This window comes from Candoia aspera, chromosome 1 (genome assembly GCF_035149785.1).
Source record: "Candoia aspera isolate rCanAsp1 chromosome 1, rCanAsp1.hap2, whole genome shotgun sequence".
NCBI classification, from domain to species: Eukaryota; Metazoa; Chordata; class Lepidosauria; order Squamata; family Boidae; genus Candoia; species Candoia aspera.
In genome coordinates this window covers 308,150,001-308,177,821 of record NC_086153.1, presented here as the reverse complement: position 1 = coordinate 308,177,821, position 27,821 = coordinate 308,150,001, and the positions used below count along the sequence as shown (strand labels likewise).

At 39.6% G+C, this 27,821-nt stretch overlaps 1 protein-coding gene across 1 annotated transcript; it reads right to left on the bottom strand.

The window, feature by feature from the left end:
* Positions 1-27,599, bottom strand: C1H14orf132 (chromosome 1 C14orf132 homolog). The gene is made up of 3 exons (XM_063288996.1): positions 27,533-27,599; positions 21,935-22,494; positions 1-646 (listed from the first exon to the last, which is right to left on the bottom strand). Exons 1-3 carry the CDS (start codon positions 27,597-27,599, stop codon positions 422-424), a joined length of 852 nt encoding a protein of 283 aa, XP_063145066.1. The 3' UTR covers positions 1-421.
* Between the last annotated feature and the right edge of the window lie 222 nt (positions 27,600-27,821).

Sequence of the window (27,821 nt, the reverse complement as noted above, 5' to 3'; positions counted from 1 at the left end):
AGAACGTTAAGAAGTGGGGTGCTTACACTAAAAAAAGAAAAGAAGTGGCCAATATCTAATCCAAAGGTTGTTTAGGTAACCTACAGATTCACAATAGAGCCCTTGATGAATAAATCTGCTTTTCCTTTTATGTGCATTGACCTTTCATGTTAGATTCATATTTAATTGGTTATGCTGTAAATTATGTTTCATCCCCATACAATTTACAAAAGTCTTTTTTGTAAAGGGTTTTTTGGTGGTTTTGTTTGCCACCTGCTCTTAACTGGGACCTTAGACAAGAAATTACCTCTACCTACCAGTATTTATAAAGACTTACATTTTTATATAGGTATGTGCATATAATCTACATACATACACACACACTTGCTCTTAGGAACGACGGCAAAGCAACTCTGTATCCCAGGGCTGTCCTCTTTTCTTCTCAGAATGTAAAGGCATACACAACTCCAACAACTACAATGTTCCCAATTGTAGCTATAATCGCAATCCATAACAAAATGGCATCATTTGAAGAACGGGGTGTCTCTTCTGGCTGGTTTGGGACGGAGGCGGCAGTGTATACATTGGCAGATGAATTAAACAAAGAATATTCCGTGCTAAATTCCTCATTGGGTGAGTCCATAAACACTCCTCCCATAACTGGAAGCTGCAGAAGAGAAGTTTAGAACATAAAGTTAATGTCCAGATGGAAGATGGCCATATACTGTAAACATATATTACGTACAGGAAGGTAGTTAAACTCCACTGGTCAGCACAGCTACAAAAATATGCTTTAGACGAGGTTATGTTTAAAAAATTAAGCTTTGTCTAAGCAGATGTACTGCATGAAATAAACATGTTTTATATTCATGTTACAGCAACATTTCCTTTCAGAGGACATCAAAACTTCATGAGCTCTACTCTTCCATGAAAACCAATGAACAATCAAGAAAGCTTTCCAGAGTGGGTTATGAAACTCAAAATGTCCCGCTTCAAGGCCCGTAAAAGTAGAATATCACCATATGGCCCCAAAAATAAGACAGCATTAAGGTGCACTCTTGGTATGGAAGCTTCAGATCACACAATGTTTTCACTGGAGGTGACAGACTGTAGTTAGGCAACACATTTCAGTTCCTCCAAAAGTGAGAGAAGTAGGCTATGATTTAGACACTCATCTCCTCCCTCTAATGGATTCATTTCCCTTCCAGACTTGAATAAACAGAGTTTACAATATTATTTATATCAAAAAAATTATGTTTAATGCTAGTCAAGAATTTCTTCCAAGCCACGCCGGCTGGGGATTTCTGGGAGTTGAAGACCACACATTTAAAGTTGCCAAGTTTGAAAAACACTGATTTAAAGGAAAACTTGTACTTGGAGATGTTGATTAGAGGTGGGAAAGGGAGAGTATTGACCAACAAATAAAGCCCATTAATTCTAACCTTCAGATGAAAGTATGGTTCAGAATATGAACATGGCTTGAAACCCAGATGTAAAATTAGCATTTTATTTTTTTTAAAAAATGTATTAGAAATTTTCAATTTAATAAAACATACAAACTAACAAGAACAAAGATAGAAAATACTGTACATCCACAATTCACTGTCACAAATCAGGTATCTCCATGTTTCTCTTTCCAATAGCATGCAATTCTTCATTAAGCCAGCCCACATGCCTAAAAAGTTCACAACTGAAGTCTTTATAATTTCAAATACTAGGAATATAGCCAAGTAGAACATAATCATTTTTAACACAAACAATCTTTTAAACAACTTGACTTGACTTTGGCAGTAACAAAATAAGCCCAAACAATGTTATGCAAAATATTCCCAACTTGCATATCCAATAACGTGGTGATTACAGCTACCTCTTATTAAACATTTTCTGAGGAGTCTAATATATACAAGCATTTTGTTGTTGTTGTACTAACCTCATTTTAAGATCACAGGACGTCACAGCACTGCCTTTTAAAATTATCAGAGAGCTTCAACTTGTCCAGAATATTCTATGACTCCTTTTGACATTGGTGAATGGTTGTTTTTCTTGCACAATTCATTAAAATGCTAATCGTCATATAAAAATATGAGATAGGGGCCACATAAATGGCTGTTGGTCCCCAAGTATAATTGCAGAAATCCCTGGCTGACCAATACAGTATAGGAAAAAGGGTGTCGAAGTAGTTCTTAAACCCAGCCTGCCACAAGTATAGGAAAGCTGGCTGATTGCAAATTATAGTACAGCCTATAAATCTTGAATGAACATTCAGGTACCTCTCTTTAAGGTGTTCAGCCAAGTCTCATCAGAGAAAGAGACTATTCTGTGAGAAATTCAGACACCATCCAATATTTCAGCATTCTGAAATATTGTTTCAGCATTTGTGTGTTATGGGAGAGTGCTAAGCAGCAGCTATAGAGACAGTTCAGTATATACAGTAGACTCTCAGTTAACCAGCACTCTCAAGCAACGGGCACAAAAATCAAACCAGAAAAAAACAGGCACTCTCAAGCAACCGGAAAAAAAAATCTGTATCTCTCCGCTGCCATCTAGTGGGTATTAGGGTTTAATAGTAACTCTCAAGCAACCAGAAACTACGTTTATCTGGCATCTACCAATCCCCCTGGGTGCCAGTTAACTGAGAGTCTACTGTATTCACTAAGCAGAATGAATTGTAGCAAATAGCAGAAATAACTTTTATTTTCAGCACCTGTTAGGTGGATACCAAGGGATACATTCTGAAACATGCCTACTTAGAAACAGGTTGGTGTTTGCAATTTACCACAACTCCTATGGCAATATTAGAATATAAATCATTCACAATTGCAGGCCTTCCAAGAAAAATAATGAGAAAAAAAATCTGTGGCTTTTTTCGTCAAGAGAAAGAAACTAATTGAAAAAGTAATTCTGGCCTCTTCAGAATTGTTAAGACCACTTTAAAGTTGAGAACTTTTATTCTCAAGGAAAAACAAAGACCTTAATAATTTGTGGTATATCAAAACATTAATAAACAAACAAAAACACAATTCTGTATGTTTCTGTATAATTTCTGCTATGGTACAATTGTACAGGTGCTTGCTCAGAAATAAATCCAATTTATTTCAGTTGGACTTCTTCCCAGTTAACTGTGAAGAAGACTGCAATTTAACTAATCTGTTTATTCCAATTATCACTACAAGGGCACAAACAGAGGCACACTAGTCTTTGCCACAAACCTGGTTATATGCCTCTTACCATTTTTGATTGGTGAATTAAGATGGATGAATTGTACTTCAGGGAAGGAACTATTAAAATCTGTCCAGTTAACATGCACAAATTCAATCATCTAGTGCCAAATGTCCAGAGGAGTTTTTTTTCAACTTCGTCAACTATGTAATTGTGTAAATATATTTACAAGTTTGATGCATCAAACTTTGTCCTATTAAATTCTCTCTAGAAAAACCCTAATTATTTTATTAAAATAAGCAGTATTCAGAGGCAAGGAATAATTTCTTATTGAAGTTATGGATGCTTCCTTTTGTAGATCTAAAAAAAATTAGGAAAGCTGTCTTATCAAAAAGTTGTTGTTTTCCGCACATGTACAGGTAGTCCTCGCTTAATGACAATTGGGACTGGAATTTTGGTTGCTAAGCAAAGCAGTCAATAAGTGAATCTGACCCAATTTTATGACCTTTCTGTGGTGGTTGTTAAGCGAATCACTGCTGGCATTAAGCAAACCATGTGCTTGTTAAGCAAATCACGTCATTCCCCATTGATTTTGCTTGCCAGAAGCTGGTTGGGAAGGTTGAAAATGGCGATCATGTGGCCACAGGATGCTTCAATGGTCATAAATACAAACTGGTTGCCAAGCACCCAAACCATAATCAACGGTCATAAGTGTGAGGACCTGTTGTAAGTCAGTTTCTTCAGCACCGTTGTAAGTCCAAACTATCACTAAATGAATAGTAGTTAAGCTAGGACTACCTGTAATTCTCTTCTGAAGTTGATAAAAAACAAAATGTATAACAATAGATTTATATTACCATATTATTTTCCCCACTCCTGAAAGTACAGGCTAAAAGAAAGTTTAAATCCATGAGACCAGCCTTCCCCAACCTGGCAACCTCCAGTCATATGGGAGTAGAACTCCCAGAATTTTTCACCACCTGCTGGCAAGTAATTTTGGGAATTGCAGTCCCAGTATCTTTAAAGGTCACCAGGCTATTGTTAGACACAGGGTTACTTTGGGAAGAAGCTATGAGCCAGACACCAAAAGTTGACACTTAATATTAAAAAGATGGCAAAACAGCATTTAAATTGCCTCTTGGGTGGAAAAGACAACATGAGCTAAGAAGCCTTTCTAGAGGGCAAGTGTCACGTTTTTAATGAGTGTTAAATAAGATTAGTGAAGATTAAAATTAGGTATATATGGTAGAGAGCAGATGACTAATAAGGAATAAAAATGCAGGACAGAGACAACTGGAATGAGACATTCTTCTCAGTATTTATGTAGAACGGTTATAACGTCATCATTCTGACCACTGACGATGGGAATTATAGTATAACAAGTGTAGGTGGCACCATGGTGGAGAAGGCTAGCTTAGATAAGTTACTATACATTGTGATGATAACTAAAGGCTCACATGAGTTTAACGGATATTGTGGCAAACTAATGGAGGGAGAGTCTAAGGTATCTGCGGATGTAAAATCACAAAAATTATGTTGCCCTGGGTGTGGAAACAGAAACATGTGGTTAGCCACTGCAGGCAACAAGATGTAGAACTAAGTGGACCTTTGATATGATTTGGCAGGGTTCTTCTCATGCCAGCATTATACTGGTACTCTGAGTGGGGAATGACTTAATTCAAGTTATAGGCAGTTATAAGTAGATGCCAAAAGAAGAGGAAGAAAATGTTGCTTTTATGGTAACAGCAGCAAGACCCTTATATGGTCAAAGATGGAAGGATGCACAAATTCCCTCAGTGGAGGACTGGATGATTAAGTTAATGGAATTGGCGCAAATGGCTAAACTGACAGCATTGATAAGAAAAAACACTAACTGGATTTGCTTCTATCTGGAAACCGCTTTTGGACTATTTGCCTGCAACACAAAAGAATGATGTCTTGAGTTTCGGTTTTGATGATTGAATGGTTTGATTTCAGAGAAATAATGTTGCTAAATGTTTAATTAATAGTAAGAGATTAACTTTTAAGTCCTTTTATATCTGTGCTGGAGAAGGTCAGAAGCCACTTGTCTGATAGGCTTTTCTGTTTATTCCTGCACCGTTTTAGTTTTCCTTGTTTCTTTTTTAGACTTGTGTTCTGTCTGTCTTACATTCTGCATTATGTGTTTTAATTATATCTTGAAAAATTAAAAAAATAATAAAAAAATAGAAGAGGAAGAAAATGTAGGAAATATGTGAAGGGGATGGAAGGCAGTGAGCAGAGACAGAAGACTTGGGAAGGCAAGGCAGAGGTAAGCACAGCAAAAAGAAACAATCGGAGGGTAAAGCAGAGGATCTGGAGAGAGGCGGTGGGTAACACCGGGGGAAGAAAACACTTAATGTTGGGGGCAGAGCTAAGATGGCGACGGGGCAGCAGCTTCCTTGCTGAGCTCCTTATGATATTCTTTCTATCTCTTTTTATAAAGAGCCTAGCTGCATTTAACAGGCCACACGTTTTAAAAAGACATTTTGAGAGAAACATCTCTATATTTATAGGAATCTGCAAATAGTAGCATCTGAACACATTTTTATATTGTTACCTGGCAATATAAACACCCATATCTTCCTTCTTCCTATATACTGTTATCTGCCAGATTCCCCATTGGTTCATGGTTCATGGTTGGTCTACATAAGCTAGATCACAGTATTCCTAAGTTTTAATGCACCTCAAGGTAGAACAGTTAAATTGATGCACCTGCAATGATAGCATAGTTTTCCAGTCCTCATTTAAATAGTGAATCCTGAAGAAACTCACACATTTAAATTCTGTTCTACTGAACAGAAGAGAGGAAGAAAAGAACTACTTAAATTGCTGTTGCTTTCATGGTATCACATATTTGCACAGCCTGGTGTGCAAAAGGCTGAAAGTTTGAATAACGCTGTCTTAGGAGTCTGCAGTTTACCAACTGGCAATTAAAAGTTTTTATTTTTTATTCCCAAAAGGATTAGTAAATGTAATATCCTTACTTTGAAATTCCTTTTATTTTTATGTATCATTTTGACATTTTAATGGTGTTTAAAATGCACACATCTAGATTTATGGGTCCAAGTATGAGCAGCCATTTCCTATATTGTATAGATTTATAAACTATTTGTAAAAACCAGGTATCAGCCTAGATGGCTTCAATAGGTAATAGTTAAATTAATAGAGGATACAACTATTATTGGATATTATTCATAATCTATATCCTAGCCTTCATCATTCTGTTCTACAGAAGTAGTGGACATCAACTCATAATTTCCAGGTATGCTCCCTTGGAATCATGGGATATGAAGTCCAACATCTGGAGGGCCTCAGGTTGAAGCAGCAGCAATAGCAGAAAAAGGCTATTTTCTTGTTCAGGGCTATCCATGGGAATCTGGCTGGGACTGTAGCAAATAAGATGGTATATTAGGTGGACTTTTGCTCTGATCTTGCAGTTACATTATTTCTCAGAACAGCAGGTCATTTGAAAGATAATGCTACAAGATTTCATTGTAATTTGGACATGGCACCTATCCAAATTACAGGGCCTATTTGTTTAATTACAGTAAACAACAGGGCCTACTTGAATGCAAACATATCCATAAAATAGGACTAATATAATTAGTGTCAAGTCCTACTGTGCTGCCTCATTGTGGCGTAAGTGTGTATGTGTTGTGTGTTCCTGGGTGGGATGTGTAAAGAACACTGGGAGTGTATGTGAAGAGTATATAATCCCAGCAGGGTCACCCAAAGCATGAAGGTCAGGTCATGCCAGCTTCCCAGCTAAAGCAAACAGGCACCTGTATTAGGCAGCAACAATATAGGAAGATGCTGGAAGCAAATGATCAGTTTAGTGACAATGACAAAGGCATCATTTCATACTGTGTGGGAGAAAGCAACAGTAAAACACTCTGGTACTTTAACAAGAAAACCACATAGATATACAGTATAAAGTGATTGATAATATAGTACTGGATGACGGGCCCCTCAGGTCAAATGACACTCAACATGCTACTGAGGAAAAGCTGAGGATCTTTTGGAGTAGTAATTGTGTTTATGACATGGTTAAATTAAAGACTTTGGGATGTTTAGTTCCTAATACTGCCTTGCAGGAAATTAAGACCTGAAACTGCAAAGACAGAGAAACTTGAATATGGGAAAACTCAACACAGTGAAAGATGAAATGAATCAACTACATATTCACATCATAGGCACTAGCAAATTGAAATGAATAGGAACTGGACACCTTCAGTCAGAAGATCCTATTATTTACTACTTGAAAGGTAAAAGGTGAAAGGTCCCCTGTGCAAGCACCGAGTCATGTCTGACCTTTGGGGGGGACGCCGCTTTCGCAACATTTTCTTGGCAGACTATAGCAGGGTGGTTTGCCATTGCCTTCCCCAGTCATCACCTTCCCCAGCAAGCTGGGCACTCATTTTACCAACCCTGGAAGAATGGAACGCTGAGTCAACCTGAGCCGGCTACTCAAGAATCCAGCTTCCACTGGGATTGAACTCGGATTGTGGGGAGAGTTTTGGTTGCAATGCTGCTGCCTAACGCTCTTACTTTACTACTTAGAACATGAAAAACAATGAAGGAACAGTGTTGTTTTCATAGTAAGGAAGGATATAATAAGGATACTACTTGGTATTCAGTCAATGACTGAATAATATCAATTATATTTCAGGGCCAACCCTTTAATATGACAAGTATCCAATTTATACTCCAACCATTCATGCAGAAGAGGAAGTTTTAGGAGTTTTATGGTCAACATCAGTCTGAAATTGACAGAACATGCAAGCAAGTTGTGCTGTTTGTATTTGGAGGCTGGAATGTCAATGTTGGAAATGCTAAGGAGGAAAACATAGTTGGAAAATGAAATGAAGCAGAAAAACAGCACATCAATTTCTGCCAATCCAATGATTTCTTCATTGCTAACATCATCTTCAAAAACCAAAATTAAGCTTATATACTTGGACATCGCTATATTATTGGTATAAGCAAGTTGAAGAGCTCGGTTATAACAGCAAAGGTGTGGCCAGGGGCTGACTAGGGACAAATCACAAAGTGCTCACGTGCAAGTTCCAAATCAGGCTGAAGTGGAAGGAGAAAGCCAACCACTTACCACAATACAATTTTGGGGATTTACCAACCATTTTCAAGGAGAACATCAGGAATCACGTTGAAGTCCTGAACTTCATTGATAAGGAACCAGAGTAACTGTGGAATGAACTTGTTGTTTATTCGTTTAGTCACTTCCGACTCTTCGAGACTTCATGGACCAGCCCACGCCAGAGCTTCCTGTCGGTCATCAACACCCCCAGCTCCCCCAGGGACGCGTCCGTCACCTCTAGAGTATCACCCATCCACCTTGCCCTTGGTCGGCCCCTCTTCCTTTTGCCCTCCACTCTCCCTAGCATCAGCATCTTCTCCAGGGTGTCCTGTCTTCTCATTATGTGGCCAAAGTATTTCAGTTTTGCCTTGAATATCATTCCCTCAAGTGAGCAGTCTAGCTTTATTTCCTGGAGGATGGACTGGTTTGATCTTCTTGCAGTCCAAGGCACTCTCAGAATTTTCCTCCAACGCCACAGTTCAAAAGCATCGATCTTCCTTCTCTCAGCCTTCCTTATGGTCCAGCTCTCGTAGCCATATGTTACTATGGGGAACACCATTGCTTTAACTATGCGGACCTTTGTTGTCAGTGTGATGTCTCTGCTCTTAACTATTTTATCGAGATTGGTCATTGCTCTTCTCCCAAGGATTAAGCGTCTTCTGATTTCCTGACTGCAGTCAGCATCTGCAGTAATCTTCGCACCTAGAAATACAAAGTCTTTCACTGCTTCTACATTTTCTCCCTCTATTTGCCAGTTATCAATCAAGCTGGTTGCCATAATCTTGGTTTTTTTGAGGTTTAACAGCTTTTGCACTTTCTTCTTTCACCTTCATCATAAGGCTCCTCAGTTCCTCTTCTCTTTCAGCCATCAAAGTGGTATCATCTGCATATCTGAGATTGTTAATGTTTCTTTCAGCAATTTTAACTCCAGCCTTGGATTCCTCAAGCCCAGCACATTGCATGATGTGTTCTGCATACAAGTTGAATAGGTAGGGTGAGAGTATACAGCCCTGCTGTACTCCTTTCCCAATCTTAAACCAGTCCGTTGTTCCGTGCTCTGTTCTTACTGTTGCTATTTGGTCATTATACAGATTCTTCAGGAGGCAGACAAGGTGACTTGGTATCCCCATACCACTAAGAACTTGCCACCATTTTTTTGTGGTCCACACAGTCAAAGGCTTTAGAATAGTCAATAAAACAGAAACAGATGTTTTTCTGAAACTCTCTGGCTTTTTCCATTATCCAGCGGATATTGGCAATTTGGTCTCTAGTTCCTCTGCCTTTTCTAAACCCAGCTTGTACATCTGGCAATTCTCGCTCCATGAGTTGCTGAAGTCTCCCTTGCAGGATCTTGAGCATTACCTTACTGGCATGTGAAATGAGTGCCACTGTTTGATAGTTTGAACATTCTTTAGTGTTTCCCTTTTTTGGTATGGGGATATAAGTTGGTTTTTTCCAATCTGATAGCCATTCCTGTGTTTTCCAAATTTGCTGGCATATAGCATGCATTACCTTAACAGCATCATCTTGCAAGATTTTGAACAGTTCAGCTGGGATGCCGTCGTCTCCTGCTGCCTTGTTATCAGCAATGCTTCTTAAGGCCCACTCAACCTCACTCTTCAGGATGTCTGGCTCTAGCTCACTGACCACACCGTCAAAGCTATCCCCAATATTGTTATCCTTCCTATACAGGTCTTCTGTATATTCTTGCCACCTTTTCTTGATCTCTTCTTCTTCTGTTAGGTCCTTGCCATCTTTGTTTTTGATCATACCCATTTGTGCCTGGAATTTACCTCCAATGTTTCTAATTTTCTGGAAGAGGTCTCTTGTCCTTCCTATTCTATTGTCTTCTTCCACTTCCGCGCATTGCTTGTTTAAAAATAATTCCTTATCTCTTCTGGCTAACCCCTGGAATTTTGCATTTAATTGGGCATATCTTCCCCTATCACTGTTGCCTTTTGCTTTCCTTCTTTCTTGGGCTACTTCTAGTGTCTCAGCAGACAGCCCTTTTGCCTTCTTGGTTTTCTCTTTCTTTGGCATGTATTTTGTTGCCGCCTCCTGAACAATGTTGCGAACTTCTGTCCAGAGTTCTTCCGGGACCCTATCTACTAAGTCCAGTCCCTTAAATCGATTCTTCACCTCCACTGCATATTCCTTAGGAATATTAGTGAGCTCATATCTAGCTGATCTGTGGGTCTTCCCTAATCTCTTGAGTCTGATCCTAAATTGTGCAAGAAGAAGTTCGTGATCTGAACTACAGTCAGCTCCAGGTCTTGTTTTTACCAACTGTATAGATGTCTGCCACCTTTGGCTGCAAAGGATGTAGTCAATCTGATTTCGGTGTTGTCCATCTGGTGAAGTCCATGTATAAAGCCGTCTCTTAGCTTGTTGGAAGAGAGTGTTTGTTATGTAGAGTGAGTTGTCTTGGCAAAATTCTGTCAGCCTATGTCCTGCTTCGTTTTGTTCTCCCAAGCCATGCTTACCTGTAATTCCAGGTGTCATATGACTGCCCACCTTAGCATTCCAGTCTCCTGTGATGAAAATAATGTCTCTTTTAGGTGTGTTGTCCAGTAGGTGCTGCAGATCCTCATAGAACCGCTCTACTTCAGCTTCTTCAGCATCTGTGGTTGGGGCAGATATTTGGATCACTGTGATGCTAGATGGTTTGCCCTGAATTCGAATTGAGGTCATTCTGTCATTTTTTGGATTGTATCCAAGCACTGCTTTAGCCACTTGACTATTAATTATGAAGGGTACTCCATTTCTTCTGTGGTCCTCTTGTCCACAGTAGTAGATCTGGTGGTCATTTGATGTGAAGTGGCCCATTCCAGTCCATTTCAGTTCACTGACGCCCAAAATGTCTATCTTTAATCTTGACATCTCACCAATAACCACATCCAATTTGCCCTGGCTCATAGATCTGACATTCCAGGTTCCAATGGTGTGTTGATCCTTAGAACATCGGATACGCCGTTCACCACCAGCACCATCGGCCGCTAGCCGTCCTTTCGGCTTTGAGCTAGCTGCGTCATCATGTCTGGGGCTAGTTGAACTCATCCTCTGTTCCTCCCCAGTAGCATTTTGACCACCTTCCGACCTGGGGGTCTCATCTTCCGATGGTATACCAACATATCTCTGGTTGTACTGATCCACTGAGTTTTCACGGCAAGAATACTGGGGTGGGTTGCCATTACCTTCCCCAGGGATCACATTTAGTCTGACCTCTCTGTCATGACCTTCCCGTCTTGGGTGGCCCTTCACGGTTTAGCTCATGGCATCATTGAGGTGCTCAAGCTCCAGCACCATGACAAGGTAACGATCCTTTGCTGAAGAACTTAAAGAAACTGTTAAGGATGAATATGAAAAAAAGGCTGCTAAAAACAGAAAAAAGCAAACTGGATGTCAGAACAAAAGGAAATTGTTAAAAGGGGAAGAAAAGCCAAAGCCAAAGAAAGATAAAGATCTCAGGAAGGAATTTAACAAGGGCTGTTAGAAGAGACAAGCAGCAGTATTACAACATTTGAAAAGACATCAGCGCCTGCAGTAATCTTTGCACCTAGAAATACAAATCATTGCCTCTACGTTTTCTCTCTCTATTTGCCAGTTATCAATCAAACTGGTTTCCATAATCTTGGTTTTTTTGAGGTTTAACAGCTTTTGCACTTTCTTCTTTCACCTTCATCATAAGGCTCCTCAGTTCCTCCTCGCTTTCAGCAATCAAACTGGTATCATCTGCATATCTGAGATTGTTAATAATTCTTCCAGCAATTTTAACCCCAGCCTTGGATTTAACAAGCCCAGCATGTTGCATGATGTGTTCTGTGGTTGAATAGGTAGGGTTGGAGTATACAACCCTGCTGTACTCCTTTCCCAATCTTAAACCAGTCTGTTGTTCCATGGTCTGTTCTTATCATTGCTACCTGGTCATTATACAGATTCCTCAGGAGGAAGACAAGATGACTTGGTATCTCCATAACACCAAGAACTTGCCACAATTTGTTATGGTCCACACAGTCAAAGGCTTTAGAATAGTCAATAAAACAGAAATACATGTTTTTCTGAAACTCCCTGGCTTTTTCCATTATACAGCGGATATTGGCAATTTGGTCCCTAGTTCCTCTGCCTTTTCTAAACCCAGCTTGTACATCTGGCAATTCTCGCTCCATGAATTGCTGGAGTCTACCTTGCAGGATCTTGAGCATTACCTTACTGGCATGTGAAATGAGTGCCACTGTTCGATAGTTTGAACATTTAGTGTTTCCCCTTTTTTGGTATGGGGATATAAGTTGATTTTTTCCAGTCTGATGGCCATTCTTGAGTTTTCCAAATTTGCTGGCATATGCTATGCATCACCTTGACAGCATCATCTTGCAAGATTTTGAACAGTTCAGCTGGGATGCCGTCTCCTGCTGCCTTGTTATTATCAATGCTTCTTAAGGCTCATTCAACCTTACTCTTCAGGATGTCTGGCTCTAGCTCACTGACCACACCGTCAAAGCTATCCCCAATATTGTTATCCTTCCTATACAGGTCTTCCATATATTCTTGCCACCTTTTCTTGATCTCTTCTTCTTCTGTCAGGTCCTTGCATCTTTGTTTTTGATCATACCCATTTTGGCCTGGAATTTACCTCCGAAGTTTCTAATTTTCTGGAAGAGGTCTTGTCCTTCCTATTCTATTGTCTTCTTCCACTTCCACGCATTGCTTGTTTAAAAATAATTCCTTATCTCTTCTGGCTAACCTCTGGAATTTTGCATTTAATTGGGCATATCTCCCCCTATTGCTGTTGCCTTTTGCTTTCCTTCTTTCTTGGGCTACTTCTAGTGTCATCAGACAGCCATTTTGCTTTCTTTGCTTTCTTGGATTAAACAGGTACTCCAGACCCTGGGAACTACCCAGTCAAGGTCAGATCCTGCAGTCTCTGTATCACGGAAGCAGGGTCACGAGGCTTTAGGGCCAGACTTTGATAAAAACCTGAGGATTGCCTTTGGAGTTTGGAGCTTCTGCACAGACCTGAGCGCTGGGTGCTCTGGAAATTGAGCCATCCTGGGGTATCTCTGCTGTCCTTATTAAGCGGCTCCTGACAGCCTATGGAGATGGGGTATCATCTTGCTTGGTATGTTATGCTTTTTCTTTATGTTATGTGTTTTATGCTTCTGTTTAATCTGTCTAAACTGTGTTTCTGTTTAAATCTGTTTGCTTAAATTAATAATAAAGCTTAAAATCTCTTTATTCACTGGGGTGCTTATTGTCTCTGGATCTAAAAAAAACAATTGTCTGGGCACCTAATCACTGCCTGGACACTTGGCAGAACATACAGTCCTCTTCAAAATCTAAAAGAGATCTTTCCTGAGAACACTATTACTTGGACATAAATTAGATTCCACATTTAGAAAATTTAGAAGGCCCCAACAGTCTACCTATCACAAACATTTTCAAATCAAGCACTAGGTAGGTCAGGTGTATGCAAAATTTTGCCTAAGTAAAAAGAGCAACCAGGAAACCATCATATCTGCTCCTGCTCCCTCTGAAGAGATAATGACTACTTTGTCTTCAGTTCCCTTAAGTTTTGAGAAGGCGTGATCAGAGCTCCCCCTGCTGGTTTAGTATTCACATTATACATGTGCCACAGCAGAAAAAAAATGGGGGACACCTCCTCTCATCAAGCCTTAACAAGGAGAAAAATCAATTTTAAATATTACACAATGTTATATCAGCTACACTGATAAATATGATTAAAGTTTGAAAGTGACATTTCCCTCCAAACTAAGGGCAAATTATAGGTTCCCTAAGAATTATAAATGAGTAGAACTCGCATGATCACGTAGGAAAAGTACATATAGTGATTGACTGATTATGTGCCATCAAGTCAGTGTTGACTCTTAGCAACCACACTGACAGATCTCCTCCAGGATTATCAGTCCCCAGCCTGGGCCTTCAAGTCTTCCAGGGGTACAGCCATCCACTTTTTTGCTGGTTGTCCTTTTTTCTATTTCCTTCCACCTTTCCCAGCATTACAGACTTCTCAAGAGAGCTAAATCTCTACATAATATGACCAAAATATGATAATTTAAGCCTGGTCAAAGTTCTCAGGAACTTTGGATTGATTTGTTCAATGATCCATTTATTTGTTTTCTTGACTGTCCATGATATTCTCTGGATTATTCTCCAACACCAAATTATCCTGTGAGCATCAGCAATAATGCTGATGATCCTTGGTCTTTTCTAAAAACAGCTTGAATATCTGGCATATTCTTTTCTATGTTGGGCTCTAATCTGCACTGGATGATTCTAAGCGTTATTTTGCTACCATGTGAAATTAAGGATGTTGTATGATAATTTGCACACTCTGTTATATTTCCTTTGTTTACTACTGGAATATAGACTGACCTCTACATATCAAGGTATATCTATTTGATCGTTAAGAGTTGATACCATCTTGATGGCACATAATCAATCAATCAATCAATCAATTTTTGTTTATCATATTGTGGGATGCAAGTCATGTGAATCAAGCCATCGTGCTATATAAAGGAAGGAAGAGGGCCAGCTAATAATATCCTGATGATAAAACCTAACTGGTAATAACTTAAGTATATATAGTAAGTACTAAGTTGGGCATCTATACAGAGAAAAAGCACTATCCACTGATTGAATTACCACTGATTTAATTTATTAATCATACATTGATATTCAAAACACAGGTAATATAGTATTTTAGAAGAAGCTCCAGGGCTAAGCCCCAAAGGATATAAACCTGTCAACACTGACAACTGAGAAGCCCAGGCAGTTTCAGAAATCTTGAATTTCAAATAGAACTCTGCAGGGACAAAAGTGACAGTGCTTATAAATAAGAAATACAGGCTTAATTTTTAGTTCAGTTCCCATACAGGCTGAATTTGTGTTACATTTGCAAATAGAGGCAAAAATGCATGTTGTGTGCATTACTTTTTAATTACATTACTTTTTAAATTTAACTAATTACTTATAAGTGCAATAGGATGTGCAAAATGGCATACACCCCATTAATGATTCACTTCACATGGCAGAGATGACGTGCACCATTAGGTGAAGCATGAAGGAAGAATGGAACTACTTCGACCTGCAGTCTTGCCCTGAAGAAAGAAGCTTGTAAGCAGGCAATATATTTGTGCCAAAGCTCCTTTGGCTGGTTGAGTCAAAGCAACATGGCTGCTGTTCTCTGTTCCCTATACATTGGGGGATGCCTTGTGGTTTTGCTTTTTCAAATTGAAGCCAAGATTTGCTTTAATACTTTGTATACCTTAACTTGTGATTTCACAGCACTCCCAATTTTGTGCACAGTTCTTTGATGTACAAAAACACATTTTTGTGTGCGTATGCAGACACGCATGAAAATACATACACATTTTTAGAAAATATCATGCAAAAATAGGATAGGTTGAATAGTGAATGCTTGGTGAAGTGCCTGCCTGCTATGGTGCTACAGAATACATGTTTTCTCTATAAATAATGTTGGAGTACAGCCAGGAGTCATGATGCATATCAGCATGAATGAAGCAAACTATAACCATTTCTGGCTGGTCTTGAGTGTCAAATGTTAAGTTGAGAGACAGGACCTCCAAAATAGCCTTCTACAAAATGTTACCTGTTTCATGTCAAGACCAGATGAGAAATTTTGGTGTGTGGATAAAATTATGCTGTCGGAATGATAGGTTTAGATTTGTCAGGCATTAAAGGACCATTCTGAGACAAAGGAGCCTTGTACAAAAGGAATGGTTTCCAGATTATTGGCAGTTCATTTTCAAATGTAAAAGAGCCTAGGGGGATTTTTGGGGAAAGCTATCAGGTGCTCGGAAGCATCTGGCTCAGGAAAAATAATTACCCAAATGGGAATAGATATAAACATATGAACACATAATAACATTAATAGGAAGCCAATGAGGATAAATGGCCATATAGAAAAATATTACACAGTGAAGACAATGGGAGACAGAGAACATTTATAGGTGTTTTTAAACTACAAACATGGCCTTAAAGTAGAACATGAGCTTAGTAGAAATCTGGTGGAATGCAAAGAACCTGTTGGATGTGGTTTTCTATGGAAATAAATTCTATAGGAAATATAGAGGACATCACAATAAACAAGCCAGAAACATCTAAGGGTCTGACAGCACCAGAAATACATTTTGGCACTGCAAAAAATAACAGTCAAAAACAAGATCAGGACAATCTTAAAAAGAAGAATAAAATCAGGAAGATACAAAAAGAAGGCAGAAATTTAGTAGATTAGATTATTATTGATTAGCCATTAGGCCATATTAAAGTACAGAATATAAAACACAGAACATTAATAGACTGTATATAAAAATAGAATAAAAGAAACAAATTAAATAAGAAGAATTAAGAAATTTAGTAATAGGTAACTGTACAAAATGCATGTTCTCATAGCAAAAAGTGGCAATATTTATAGATACTCACAAGATACTCTCAAAGTTCCACATGTGCCCACCAGCCCCAAAAGACTAGAAACCCCTAAAGCATGCAGGTACCTATGTAAGTTTATGTTGCTTCTGCCATGAATAATCTCTACCAGAAATCCAATTTCATTTCATTTTATTTCTACCTTAGAAGCACCCACAATTCCCTCTTTTTGTGCAACTGATCGTTAATCAATATAAAAATTGACAGATGTTTTGACAGTTCTATGCAGTACCAAAGGTTAACCTTCCTTATTCTGGAAGGGATTTTATGCCATGAAGCATTTCCTTTGAAGACCAAACCTGTACTAACACATTTAACATTGCTGAATTTCTTGATGCAGTCATCCTAACTTTCCACGTCACTGCATTTCACTTTAAGTATCTAAATAAGAGTTTTTACATGACTCTGTATCTTGCCAGTATAGCAGTGATGAGTTAAAAAAGTATTCAACATTTCATCTGAATAGCTTCTAATGTTTTAATTTGGAGGATAGATATCTAAAAAGAATTGAAAGAGATGAATTACCAAGAATTAAGCCATCTGGAATTTAGATGCCAGGCCTCAGAGTATTAGTTGCAGTTGGCATGCTTGTTTCAGAAAAGGTAATATTCCCTTCAATTACATGTCTGTAACCGTTCAGAGTTGAGCTCCTTTATGAAAATCACACTGAGTTCTCTTTGTTTCATCCAATATAGATATAATTTTTGTTATATAAGAGAATCTTTATTAAGAATAAGAGCTTCCTTTAAACGGACAGCCAACCCTACTGGTGCTACTCTGATGCATATAATTTCAGTGCATCATGCCTTATTGGGACTATAGGTTGGGTAAAGTCTTAGTCATATTTAAGAGCAGCTCCACTAAAAATCATACCTAACTTATTTCACTACCTTAAGTTACACTTACACCAGTTAAGCATTCTTGGTATTGTTAGCCATGGAACCTCTTCTGAAGATTCATGACTGAAATACATAAACTACATTTGTACTGCATGCTTAACCTCAATTAACTCAACCATGGCTGATCAATTAACCCACTTTTCGGGGTTCGATACCCACAAACTGAACCACAAACAGGCTGAGTTTGTGCAACACTAGGCCAACACTAGGCTAAAATATGATTAATGGATTTATGATTCAGTGCATTGTAAAGACATAAAGTGATTGTAGTAGCTTTTGAATTTGATTACCAATAAATCCTCTGACTGAGACTAATGCTGTTGCGGTTTCTGGTTATATTGTTTGTTTGCATGATTGTTTTAATATATACACAATAGAGAGAAACCAAAAAGAAAAAAAAAGAGGGAATGTACATACAAACAGAGAAAAGAAAAAGAAAAAAGGAAATAAAAAGTTATTATGTTACATATAGGAAATCATTTAGCCTAGTTTTTAAATACTCATTAGATCTTGACTGTACAGAATAATGTTCAATATTCTACTGGGGAGGTTGGGCAAGAAGGGGAAATACTAGATTAGTTTCATAAGAGAGATTCCCTTTACTCAATAGGTGGTCATCCACTTGAAAATTAGGTAAGAGCAGTTGAACTTGAACCATGGTGAGGTCATCTCACTGGATTCCTTCAAATGAAAGATGGGCAACCATCTACCAGGAATGCTTCAATCTGGATTTTTTCCAAAAGTCAGTGGCAAAATTTCCTGTAGCGCTAAAGTGCAAAACATGATAAAGCTTATTGGAACCATCAGAATCATTAACTTATTAAAAAAATATTCCCCTGAAATACAAGATGCAGCCCCAGCCCCTCTGGATTAACCACTGTAGAGCTGTTAGTTCCTCCTAAACTACAATTAAATCAAAGGCACAAAAAATTACCTCAGAAAAGACTGCTTTAGTCCACTTTCTGAATATGCTCAGAGACATTCAGTGGGAAGTAATGCACTCTTACTAGATGCTTTCCACAATCTCTTCTCGTTGCACATGCAAACTTGAGATAATGAGAATTTTAGTCCAAGATATCTAGAGATGCTGCTCCTAAGCAATCAGCATATCTGAGAATATTCACAGGTTGGAAGTAGAGAGAAGCTTTCACATCAAAGAGGAATAATATTCCTTCTCCCTACTTCCTCCCAAATAACCAAAGCTATAAGAAACTCAGCAACACAGTCTCAACCTACAGGATAGGATTTACTGGTGACAAGGTAAGAGTATTGCTACAATCAACACAATTTATAATCCATTCCAATCCTGGTAGACTTATGGTGGTGAATAACAAAGAAAATGAAAATTACATAACAAAATATATAATACTAACAAAATCCTATGCTGGTTCCCACAATCATCGTGGAATAAACATACTAATTTAACTAGACTAATTTAACTTGCAAAATGCAAAGAGGATTTGGCTGTACAAACTGCTGGGGGAAGCAAGTTCCAAAGAGTTTACTTACTTACCAGATTTCCAGTATATCCCACTTCTCACTGAGAAGCTCAAAGTGGTATATTTAGAACTCTTCCCTTCCATTTTTCTCCACAACAAGTAGGTTGGGCTGAGAAAAAGTCACTGGACCGAAGTCCCTTATTGAGCTTTTGTGGCTAAGCATGGACTAAGACCTGGCTGTCCACAATCCTAGTCTAACACTTTAACTACTGCATCACACTGGCTCTCAGTTTACATTATTTATGTTCCTAAAACACTATAGCCAGAAACAAGACAGATTTATTAGCTGATTTGATAAAACCTCAAGGTTTGCAGGAGAACAAAGAAAATCTATAGGGAACCCTCCCACCAGAAACATAATGGGAATGAAGATTGCTCAGTGATTATGGAATCCTGAGTGGCCATTGCAGAGGGAGTGGAATGGAATTTTTAAAAAGGGGACACTGAATGGGAATAGCTTACTCTGTAATATTTTACTGCAGTGTAGTAAAATACCTGGACAGAAACAATATAAAACATGAGACCAAGCTATGCCAAATTGTCTACTCTTCTTTCAGTTCAATTCACCACCTCATATAATTATCAGCTGAAAGTGGAACAGCTCAAGTTTATATCAAATTATGAAATTCACCTCTTTCCAAAATAAAACAAAAGCATATCCTTTTTATACAAGAATGGCATTTTCATAAACATTACAAATATTAAAGCAAGAAGTCATATCAGATTTATTTTACATTTCAAGACTGCATAAAATATTTTAAGAGAATATCAGGAATTTATACTTATTTATTAACATTTAAAGTGATCCAGCTATAAATGTATACGAAAATGGAAATGCCAACCATTTGAGTATACAATAGAAAAGAAAATGCAATATTTAAATGTGTACACATCTGTGGTGGAAGGAAATGGTCTCACAACACAATACATATTCTGGATAAAACCCTTTCTGTTCTCATTGTTAGTCAAACACATAAAGTAAAAACTGTCTACATAAGTGGGTGGCATTTTCATTACTTTTAATAAAATCCTATTTGTTCAAGCATGATGCCTAATTGTTATCATTATCCCAAGGTAAGTATTTCATCCCTCTGTAATGTAATCTAATTTGAATTAGCATGATATCACCCGGTAGAAATTTGAAGCTTTGCAAAATAAAAATGATCCAACTAGCAGTATTTCTAGTCCTGTTGTTACTATGCTACTTTTAAAAACAAAGAAATGGTTAATTACATGACTTCTATTTGCTGCAACTCCCAATTAAGCTTTTGAACACATTTTCTGAAATAAATTCTAAAGGCTCATTTTACCTGAAAATAGGGAAGGGGGGAACAAAACCGAAAGAGCTTTGATTAGATCTGTTTTTATTGTTATTAAAGGTATTTTTTCTCTCTCCTCTAACAAAGAGCATGCTGGGAAATACACATAAGACCTGTTCAAGAGGGCACCTATGCTCTAGTGTTCATTTCTTTTGTCTTTTGAAGAATGTTAATTATGCCAACTTTTTTTTGTAAGAAACAAATATGAGCCGCCCAGAGTCGTGTTTGAGATGGGTGGTGGAAAAATGTGCCGAGCAAGCAAGCAAACAAACGAACAAATAAATAAAATGATGTCCGTTCCCAATCTGATGCCCTCCAGATAGGGTGGAACTATTACTCTCTTCACCTCCAACCATTCTAGCTGGGAAAATAAATGGAGTTGTAGTGCAACTGATTTTGAAGGCAGCAGGCTATGGTGGATGTTGATCGTAGGTAGGAAAGCAAGCACTTCATATCTGGAATGTACCATATTGGGGAGGCAAGAATTAGGAAATTATTCTTCAGTCAGAAGGCACCAGTACATGAGGTCAGCCAACAGACCAGATGGTGAAATGTATAATTAATCAACATATGGTTATTTTTCTCTTTCACATAAGAAAATTAAGTTTTAATCCTTTACTTAAGCTTTACTCCTTCTACCCTTTTGGGTAATACAGGAAAGCAATTACACTGAAGAACGTAGTAGTTTTACCTCTCAAGGATGGTCAGTGCTCTGAATTCAGAGTAGACCTGACAGGACAGCACAGCACCTTCAGGATATATTGATATATATTTACATATTTCTAGGAACAGAGGCATTTTGAAAGTTTGGGATATTTTTTCCTCCCTAAAGGTTGATGATGTCGTTGATTATGTTTGTTGTACACTCTTAGCGACCACATAGATTTTCTCCATGATGATCTCTCCCCCTAAAGGTTACTCAAGATACTCAACCCAAGATGCCCATGCTACCCAAGATAATCAAAGTATTCTACATTTATCAGGCTTTCGGAGGTACCAAACAATTGTGCAATGGTATAATTTACTTGCAGATCTCAATAACGCAGTCATTTATCTTCTTCAGGCAAAATATTTTAAAAGGGACTCTTTTATCAAAAACTTGCCGAAGGCTTTTTCTTCCCCCACTACCTCCCCATTTTCGGTGATCTGCTAAAGAGAAGCCTATTAACCGGGCGGGCGGCCTTCCCTGCTCCAAAAGCGACACGGTCGCTGCGCCTGAAACGCCCAGCCTGGAAGTGCCTGCTTCCCCACCCGAGGGCTTCCTGGCTGCGGCCAAGACAAAGCGCGGGGAGCGAGCGAACCCGCCCCTCGACCGCTGCTCCCTCCGCTCCCGCTGCTCGCGCCTGCCGACCTCCATGAAGAGCTGAACAGCCGCGGGAAGAACGACCACGGAGGATGGCGGAGATTCGAGCCTGGACCCAAGGAAGCACCCTTCAGCCGACAGAGGGAGGACACCCCTCCCCTCCCCACCCCTCCCCACCCGCCATCGCTGTCCATTACCTGTGCGGCCATGAAGGAGAGGTCCATGGTGCTGCTGGAGTCAGAGCTGCTGCTCGTCGAGAAGGTGGCGAAGCTGGTAGTCAGGGCACTATCGCCGCCGCCGTCCCCCGACGCGGGCGCGTCTCTGGGGAGCTGGGGAGAGGCCTCCCCCAGGAGCAGCTGGGGGCGCGTTGCCAATTCCAGCTCACTAGGATGGCGGCGCCGTCTCGGCTGCCCGGCTGCCTTCAGCTTTCTCGGAACGTGGTCGGCCGAAAGGCTTGCGAGGCGAGCCAAGCGACGGCACCAGTGCCCGCAAGATCGGCGCCTTGGCGCCAGTCTCGGCGAGGGAACAGCCGCGCGTGGAGTCGCCTGCGCGCCTCGAGTGGTCACGCCCTCCCGTCGGATGCTCAGTCCGGAAGAGCGGAGAAAAGCTTGCAACCGCCGCCTCCGTCGAGGGGGGTTTCGGGGAAAGGCGATGGGGTAGCCGCGGGGGGCTTCTGCCCGCCGCGTATTGATTGATTTGGTCGTGAGTCGCCCCCGCCCCCGCAAGCAGGCTTCCTGTTCTAGCAGCAGACGCTCGTCTGCGACGCACAATTCAGATTATCTATGGTCGTCTGATACCCGCGTATTTGGTTTGGATCTAACCGAGCTAACCAACTGAAAGACAGGCATATTTTCAACAGGTGTCAGCCGGCTCCTGTCTGCCAAGTGCATAGCCTCTTTCCTGAGAATAAAGTTCACCTTTTGGGAATTGCTGCACAGTCCTATATGGGAAGATTGCATTTTATTACGGTTGAACAAATCTGACAAATTTAATCCAAATTAAGAGGCCAAGCTCTTAATATACCGAACTTGCAGGAATGATTCAGGAAACTTGGGTGCCCAATGCTACTCTAGAAAGAAATAACTGTATTGCAGTCATTAACCAGCACAAGGGAATTGGTATTCAAATATCCAAAACTAAATTGACAATATCAGGATAATTAGGAAAGTTACATACAAACAATTTTGGCTAAAAGACCAGTAGTGTATTTGCCATATTCTAGTCTCCATTTTCACCATTCCAGCCTCCATGAGTAGTAAAGCATTGGGGACACAGTGAGGAACTTGGAAAATTGCTCTAAAATTTTTAGACTGAACAAATTCCAGTGGTGCAGGGTTGGGGGGGTGGTCCAAGTTGTGCGCCATATAGTAATTGAACTAGGGGTTTGGCCTCAAAAAGCTTAGTGGCTGCAGGTGTAAACTGATCTCCTCCAGAATGATGAAATCTTTAAAAAGCTGCTGCCCTCCCATGTGCATTTTGTGAAACATAGTTAGCAGGGACCCTTTTATTTCCATTAGCCTGGAAGATTACCCCAGGCATTAAAAACTTGTTCAGTAGCATGATTGCTAATAGTCCAGGAGCACTTTTTGGGCTGATTTGCAAATGCCATTATTTTAGTTTTAAAATAGTTGATTTCTAGCTGGCTCTCTTTGCAATGATGTGCAAAGGTGTTCAAAGCTCTCTTGAGACCAGTGGGTATCCTGGAGAGGATTACTACATCATCCGCATATAGCAGTATAGTAATATGTCTCTCTGCTAGTTTGGGTGGAAGGAAGTTCAGGTTATTCGACCTTTCTACCACATCATTTATATAAAATTAAACAAGAGAGCTGCCAGTATGCAGCCTTGTTTTATGCCCTTGGTAGTTGGAATGGATGCTGTCAGGTGTCCTTGAGAGGTGCATCTCACTCTAAGTGTTGTTTCTTTGTGTAATGCACAAATAAGAAACAACAGTTGGCAATTGGTGGTAATACACAGGTTGTTCCATAGCTTAATCCTAGATACAGAGTCAAATGCTGTCTTAAGATCAATAAAGACTGCATAAAATGAAGCAGTATTCCGAGAGATGTATTTCTTGATAAGGTGTTGAAGTATAAGACATTGGTCAATTGTTGAATGACCCTCCCTAAAACCAGCTTGTTCCTCTGCCAACAGTCCTTCCTGTTCCATCCAATCTCTGGGCTTCCACTGAAGATATCTTGCATAAAGTTTACTTATAATATTATGTGGCTTATAAGTAGTTAATTGGCAGGGTCAGTCTTATTACCTTTCTTGTATAGACACAATGATCACTAGACCCCAGTCCTTAGGTATACAGCCAGATTTATCAATTGCTGTGAAAAGTGATGCCAGGATGGGGGCCCACCATGCTGCATTATTTTTAATTAGCTCAGGTGTAATAGAATCTGCACCTGGTGCCTTCCCTGATTTAAGTTGGGCAATTAGAACCATAACCACCTTGGATTTTACTGGTTGCCAAAAAGGCAGCTCTTCCATAGGGGGATCTATTAGACACTGAACTGTCTTTGTAGAGTTCCCTGTAGCAGTTTCCCCATATTTCTGGCAATTAAGGTGATCCAGCGGACATAGGCCAGGGTGTCCTGCAGTGATATGCCAGAAAAGGGATGAGTTATTTGTTCTAACTGACTGAATAAGGCAAGTCCATAATGCTTTCATGTCCTCCGTTTTCTTTTGCCTAATTAATTGCTTGTGGCATCACTTCTGGTTAAGAAGATCCTGTACTGTAATTTTGCTATAATTTGCCTTATATGAATTATAGGTAGCTATTAATCTTTTCCTGGCTTCTGTACAGTCTGTGTCAAGCTATGGTTTTGATTGATGTGCAGGCTGCTTGTAGATTTTGTGTTGTTTCGAAGTAGATGTTTCTGAAGCTCCTGCACAAGGTTATTGTATAATTCTAGAAGGTCACAGATTGAGCCAGTTGCAGCAAATAGGAAGTGCATGTGTGAGAAGTGTATAGTAGCTAGTTCTGTAATTAAATTATCAAGTTGAATGGTCCATTTTACTGAACAAGATATAGTAGCTGGGAAAACATTACACTTGTGCATTAATTTGGTGGGGATACACTGAAGTAGGGGTTATAGGCATAGAGTGAGTAGGTAATGATCACTATCAACTTGGGAAACTTTAAAATAATCAAGGAACTGTAGATGTCCAGATACAATTTACATTGTAGATGTCCAGATACAATTCCAGATAATAAGCTTTGCAGGGTAGTCTGATTTAAGGGACCCATTCAGGATGTAAAGATTGAGCCTATTAGTTGTTTGGGCCAGGCATAAGCCTACAGAGTTTGCTTTCAGTTCCTTTGATTGTCTTGAACACGGAAGGAACTCAACTGAATTGGGTTGGTGGAGATGATATAGTGTATATAGAGTTTCATCGTCAGGACCAAGCCTGGAATTTAAGTCTCCCCCTATCAATATACTGTATATGCCAATGGGGATGCATTAAGTAAATTATTTAAGTAGTATTCCAGTTCCTTCCATAAGCTCCTGATCTCATATTTTCTTCTCAGTGGTGGAATGTAAAGGTTTCCCTTGACATTAAGCCAAGTCGTGTCCGACCCTAGGGGGCGGTGCTCATTTCCATTTCAAAGCCGAAGAGCTGGTGTTTGTCTGTAGACACTTCCATGGTCATGTGGCCGGCATGACTAACTATTATTAAGGTACAGGGTCCTGATTGAATCTTTACTGGCAAGGCATAGTATTTATGTGACAAGAGTTCATTAGTTGTTACATTCAAGCTGGTGGTTATTGATATACCTAAGGCAGGTACTTTAGGTCTATCTCTACCTTCCTGAGATACAGCATTTAGAGAGTAAGCTGTATATCTATTTAATGCCAAATCAGTTGGAAGCCAAGTTTCTTGCAGCAAGATGATATCAAATGTAGTTGTGAAACTTACAAAGTTATCTCTACATTTTGACAACCAACTGGTTGTCCAACCATGTTCCAACCAATTAGGGTAGCTTTGTTCTGGTGGGCCTCGTATCAGTCCTCTATATGGCTCTGAGGAGAACCCTGTATATAGGAAATGCAAGACGAAGATTCTGGCTCTCTTAGAGACCTCTCTGATATGGTGTACTCTGTTTGCAATGCACTAGCCTACTTCCATCTTTGTAACACAGCTCTTGAAGTTGAAGGTTCCCTCTCTTTTGGATCATCTATAAGCAGCTTCTGAGTGTTTGGTGACCTCTTCCTCATGATTTCATGATTAACAGCTTCATCCAGTTCTGAGGGTGACAATGGGCATGTAGGAGATTGATTAGGAAGAACTAAGTTGTTGTCAGCCATTATTATTATTACAATATATAGTAGACTTTACAATAAAATCTGAGAATTGAGTTAGCAGCTTTCCTCTAAATAAGTGGGGTGATAGTTCATTATTATGGGGAGTGCATGAATGCCACCCCTGAAAATGCCTTGGACTGAGCCAAATGGAGACAGATGCTGACAAGCGGACCCTGCCATAGCATGGGAAAAACGCTAAGAAGATAGTTCATTATTATCTAAGAAGTTAGTTTGTATATCAGAATCTAAATCAGAATCAATATCTCAGGTGAGAGAAAATCTTGCTTTTGAGGAATATACTATACTGCTTTAATTCTGTTGTAAGTCAAAGCCTACAAGAATAATTTCCCCTTCCTGCCACTGCATTGAACAGTTAAGTTGGGAAGTTACACTCTCCTCTAAGGTATTGTCAGTCAGGTCCAGCTGAGGGATAAGAGAGATCAACGGGGAGGCTTGTTGTTTTAAAATCTGGAGTCTGTTCTGAATATCTATTAACTGAGCTTAAAATGGTCATTTGGCGAGAGAGAAGGATAGTTGCATTCTCTCTGCCCCGAAGCACTGCTTTCTGAAGTAATTATCCTCCGCTCTGGACAGAAGGCTGTAGCCTTAAGCAAGTGAGGAGAGAGTACTTGAATCGGGCTGGGATGTCTTTGAGAAGGGAAAAGACTGCATTTTTGTCAGTTTCTGCCATCCTAAACATTTTCTGTACATTATACGGCTTATGAAAAACATTCTTTTAAACCCTAGAAAACTAGGCAGAAAGTGACATGTATCCAGATGTATGTGCTTGGGATGTCAGTTTAGGAGCTTGCTTAGCAGATTTATTACTGCTTTCCGATGTGTGAGATTCCTAGCAAACAGGCTATTAAAGGGATAGACAGCAGAGCCTGGTTCTTTTGAAGCCCTCTGGCTATACCCTCAGACTGATTTTTAGTAGAGGACCTTGCATGGTTAGATGTTGTGACATGGCAACTACTAGCACCAGGTGTTGTTAGAGCTTGAATGAGCTTATCAAGTTTAGATAGGATGTTGTTTAGGGAAACAAAAATAGCCACAACTGGGGAAGCTGTAAATAGACAAAGCTCTCCTAGTGCCTTTAGGATGGTCTATGAAGAGTAATTTTTGTGTGGCCTTTCCTTTCTATTCCCTCCAATATTTCGTGGCTGATGGCAACTAGGACTATAACATATCTTGTTGAGTGACATGGAGGTGGGCAAGTGTTGTCTTTCCTCAACCACCTTCGGAGAGGACATAGACCCTTCCTTTCTCAAGGTAGCAAGCTTGTTCTTAAGAAAAGGAGTACTTACAGCTCTGTGAGAATCATGGTGTGGTAGGAAAGAGACAATTTTTTGTTGTTTCCCTACCTTGTTTTGTTGTTTCCCCACCTTTTTTTTTTGCATTGTTGAATACTGTCTGGGCTATTTCTCAGTTGCTTCTTTCCTTTGGTGGTCATTTCCAAAGTAATCTATTTTAATTCTTAACCTGGCTTGGCTTTTTCTTCCTTCATAGTGATATTGCTACTACTTCCCAGGAAAGTTGGTATATCCATGTCCCTACACTGGCTTTAGAGGCCTCACTATATCACCCATAAATAGATTAAGGTTGCAGATGGCTTCCTGCAAAATGAGATTTTAAAACTTTGTATTCAAGATGGGATGCCAACAGAATCTGTATTAAAAATCAAAGAAGTATCTTGTCATGAGTAAGGATGGCAAGCAGGGGGCTCCCATCCAGGCTGTAAAGCGCATGCGTAGCACTGAGGAATTAGGTA

Excerpts from the sequence above, each read along its gene's own strand:
- C1H14orf132 (XM_063288996.1), bottom strand. The coding sequence starts at position 27,599 with ATGGATATACCAACTTTCCTGGGAAGTAGTAGCAATATCACTATGAAG. Across the intron at positions 22,495-27,532 it reads GGAAGAAAAAGCCAAGCCAG|ACGAGCGTCTGCTGCTAGAA; the intron begins GTTAAGAATTAA and ends TGTGCGTCGCAG. Across the intron at positions 647-21,934 it reads TCTCCTTCATGGCCGCACAG|CTTCCAGTTATGGGAGGAGT; the intron begins GTAATGGACAGC and ends TCTCTTCTGCAG.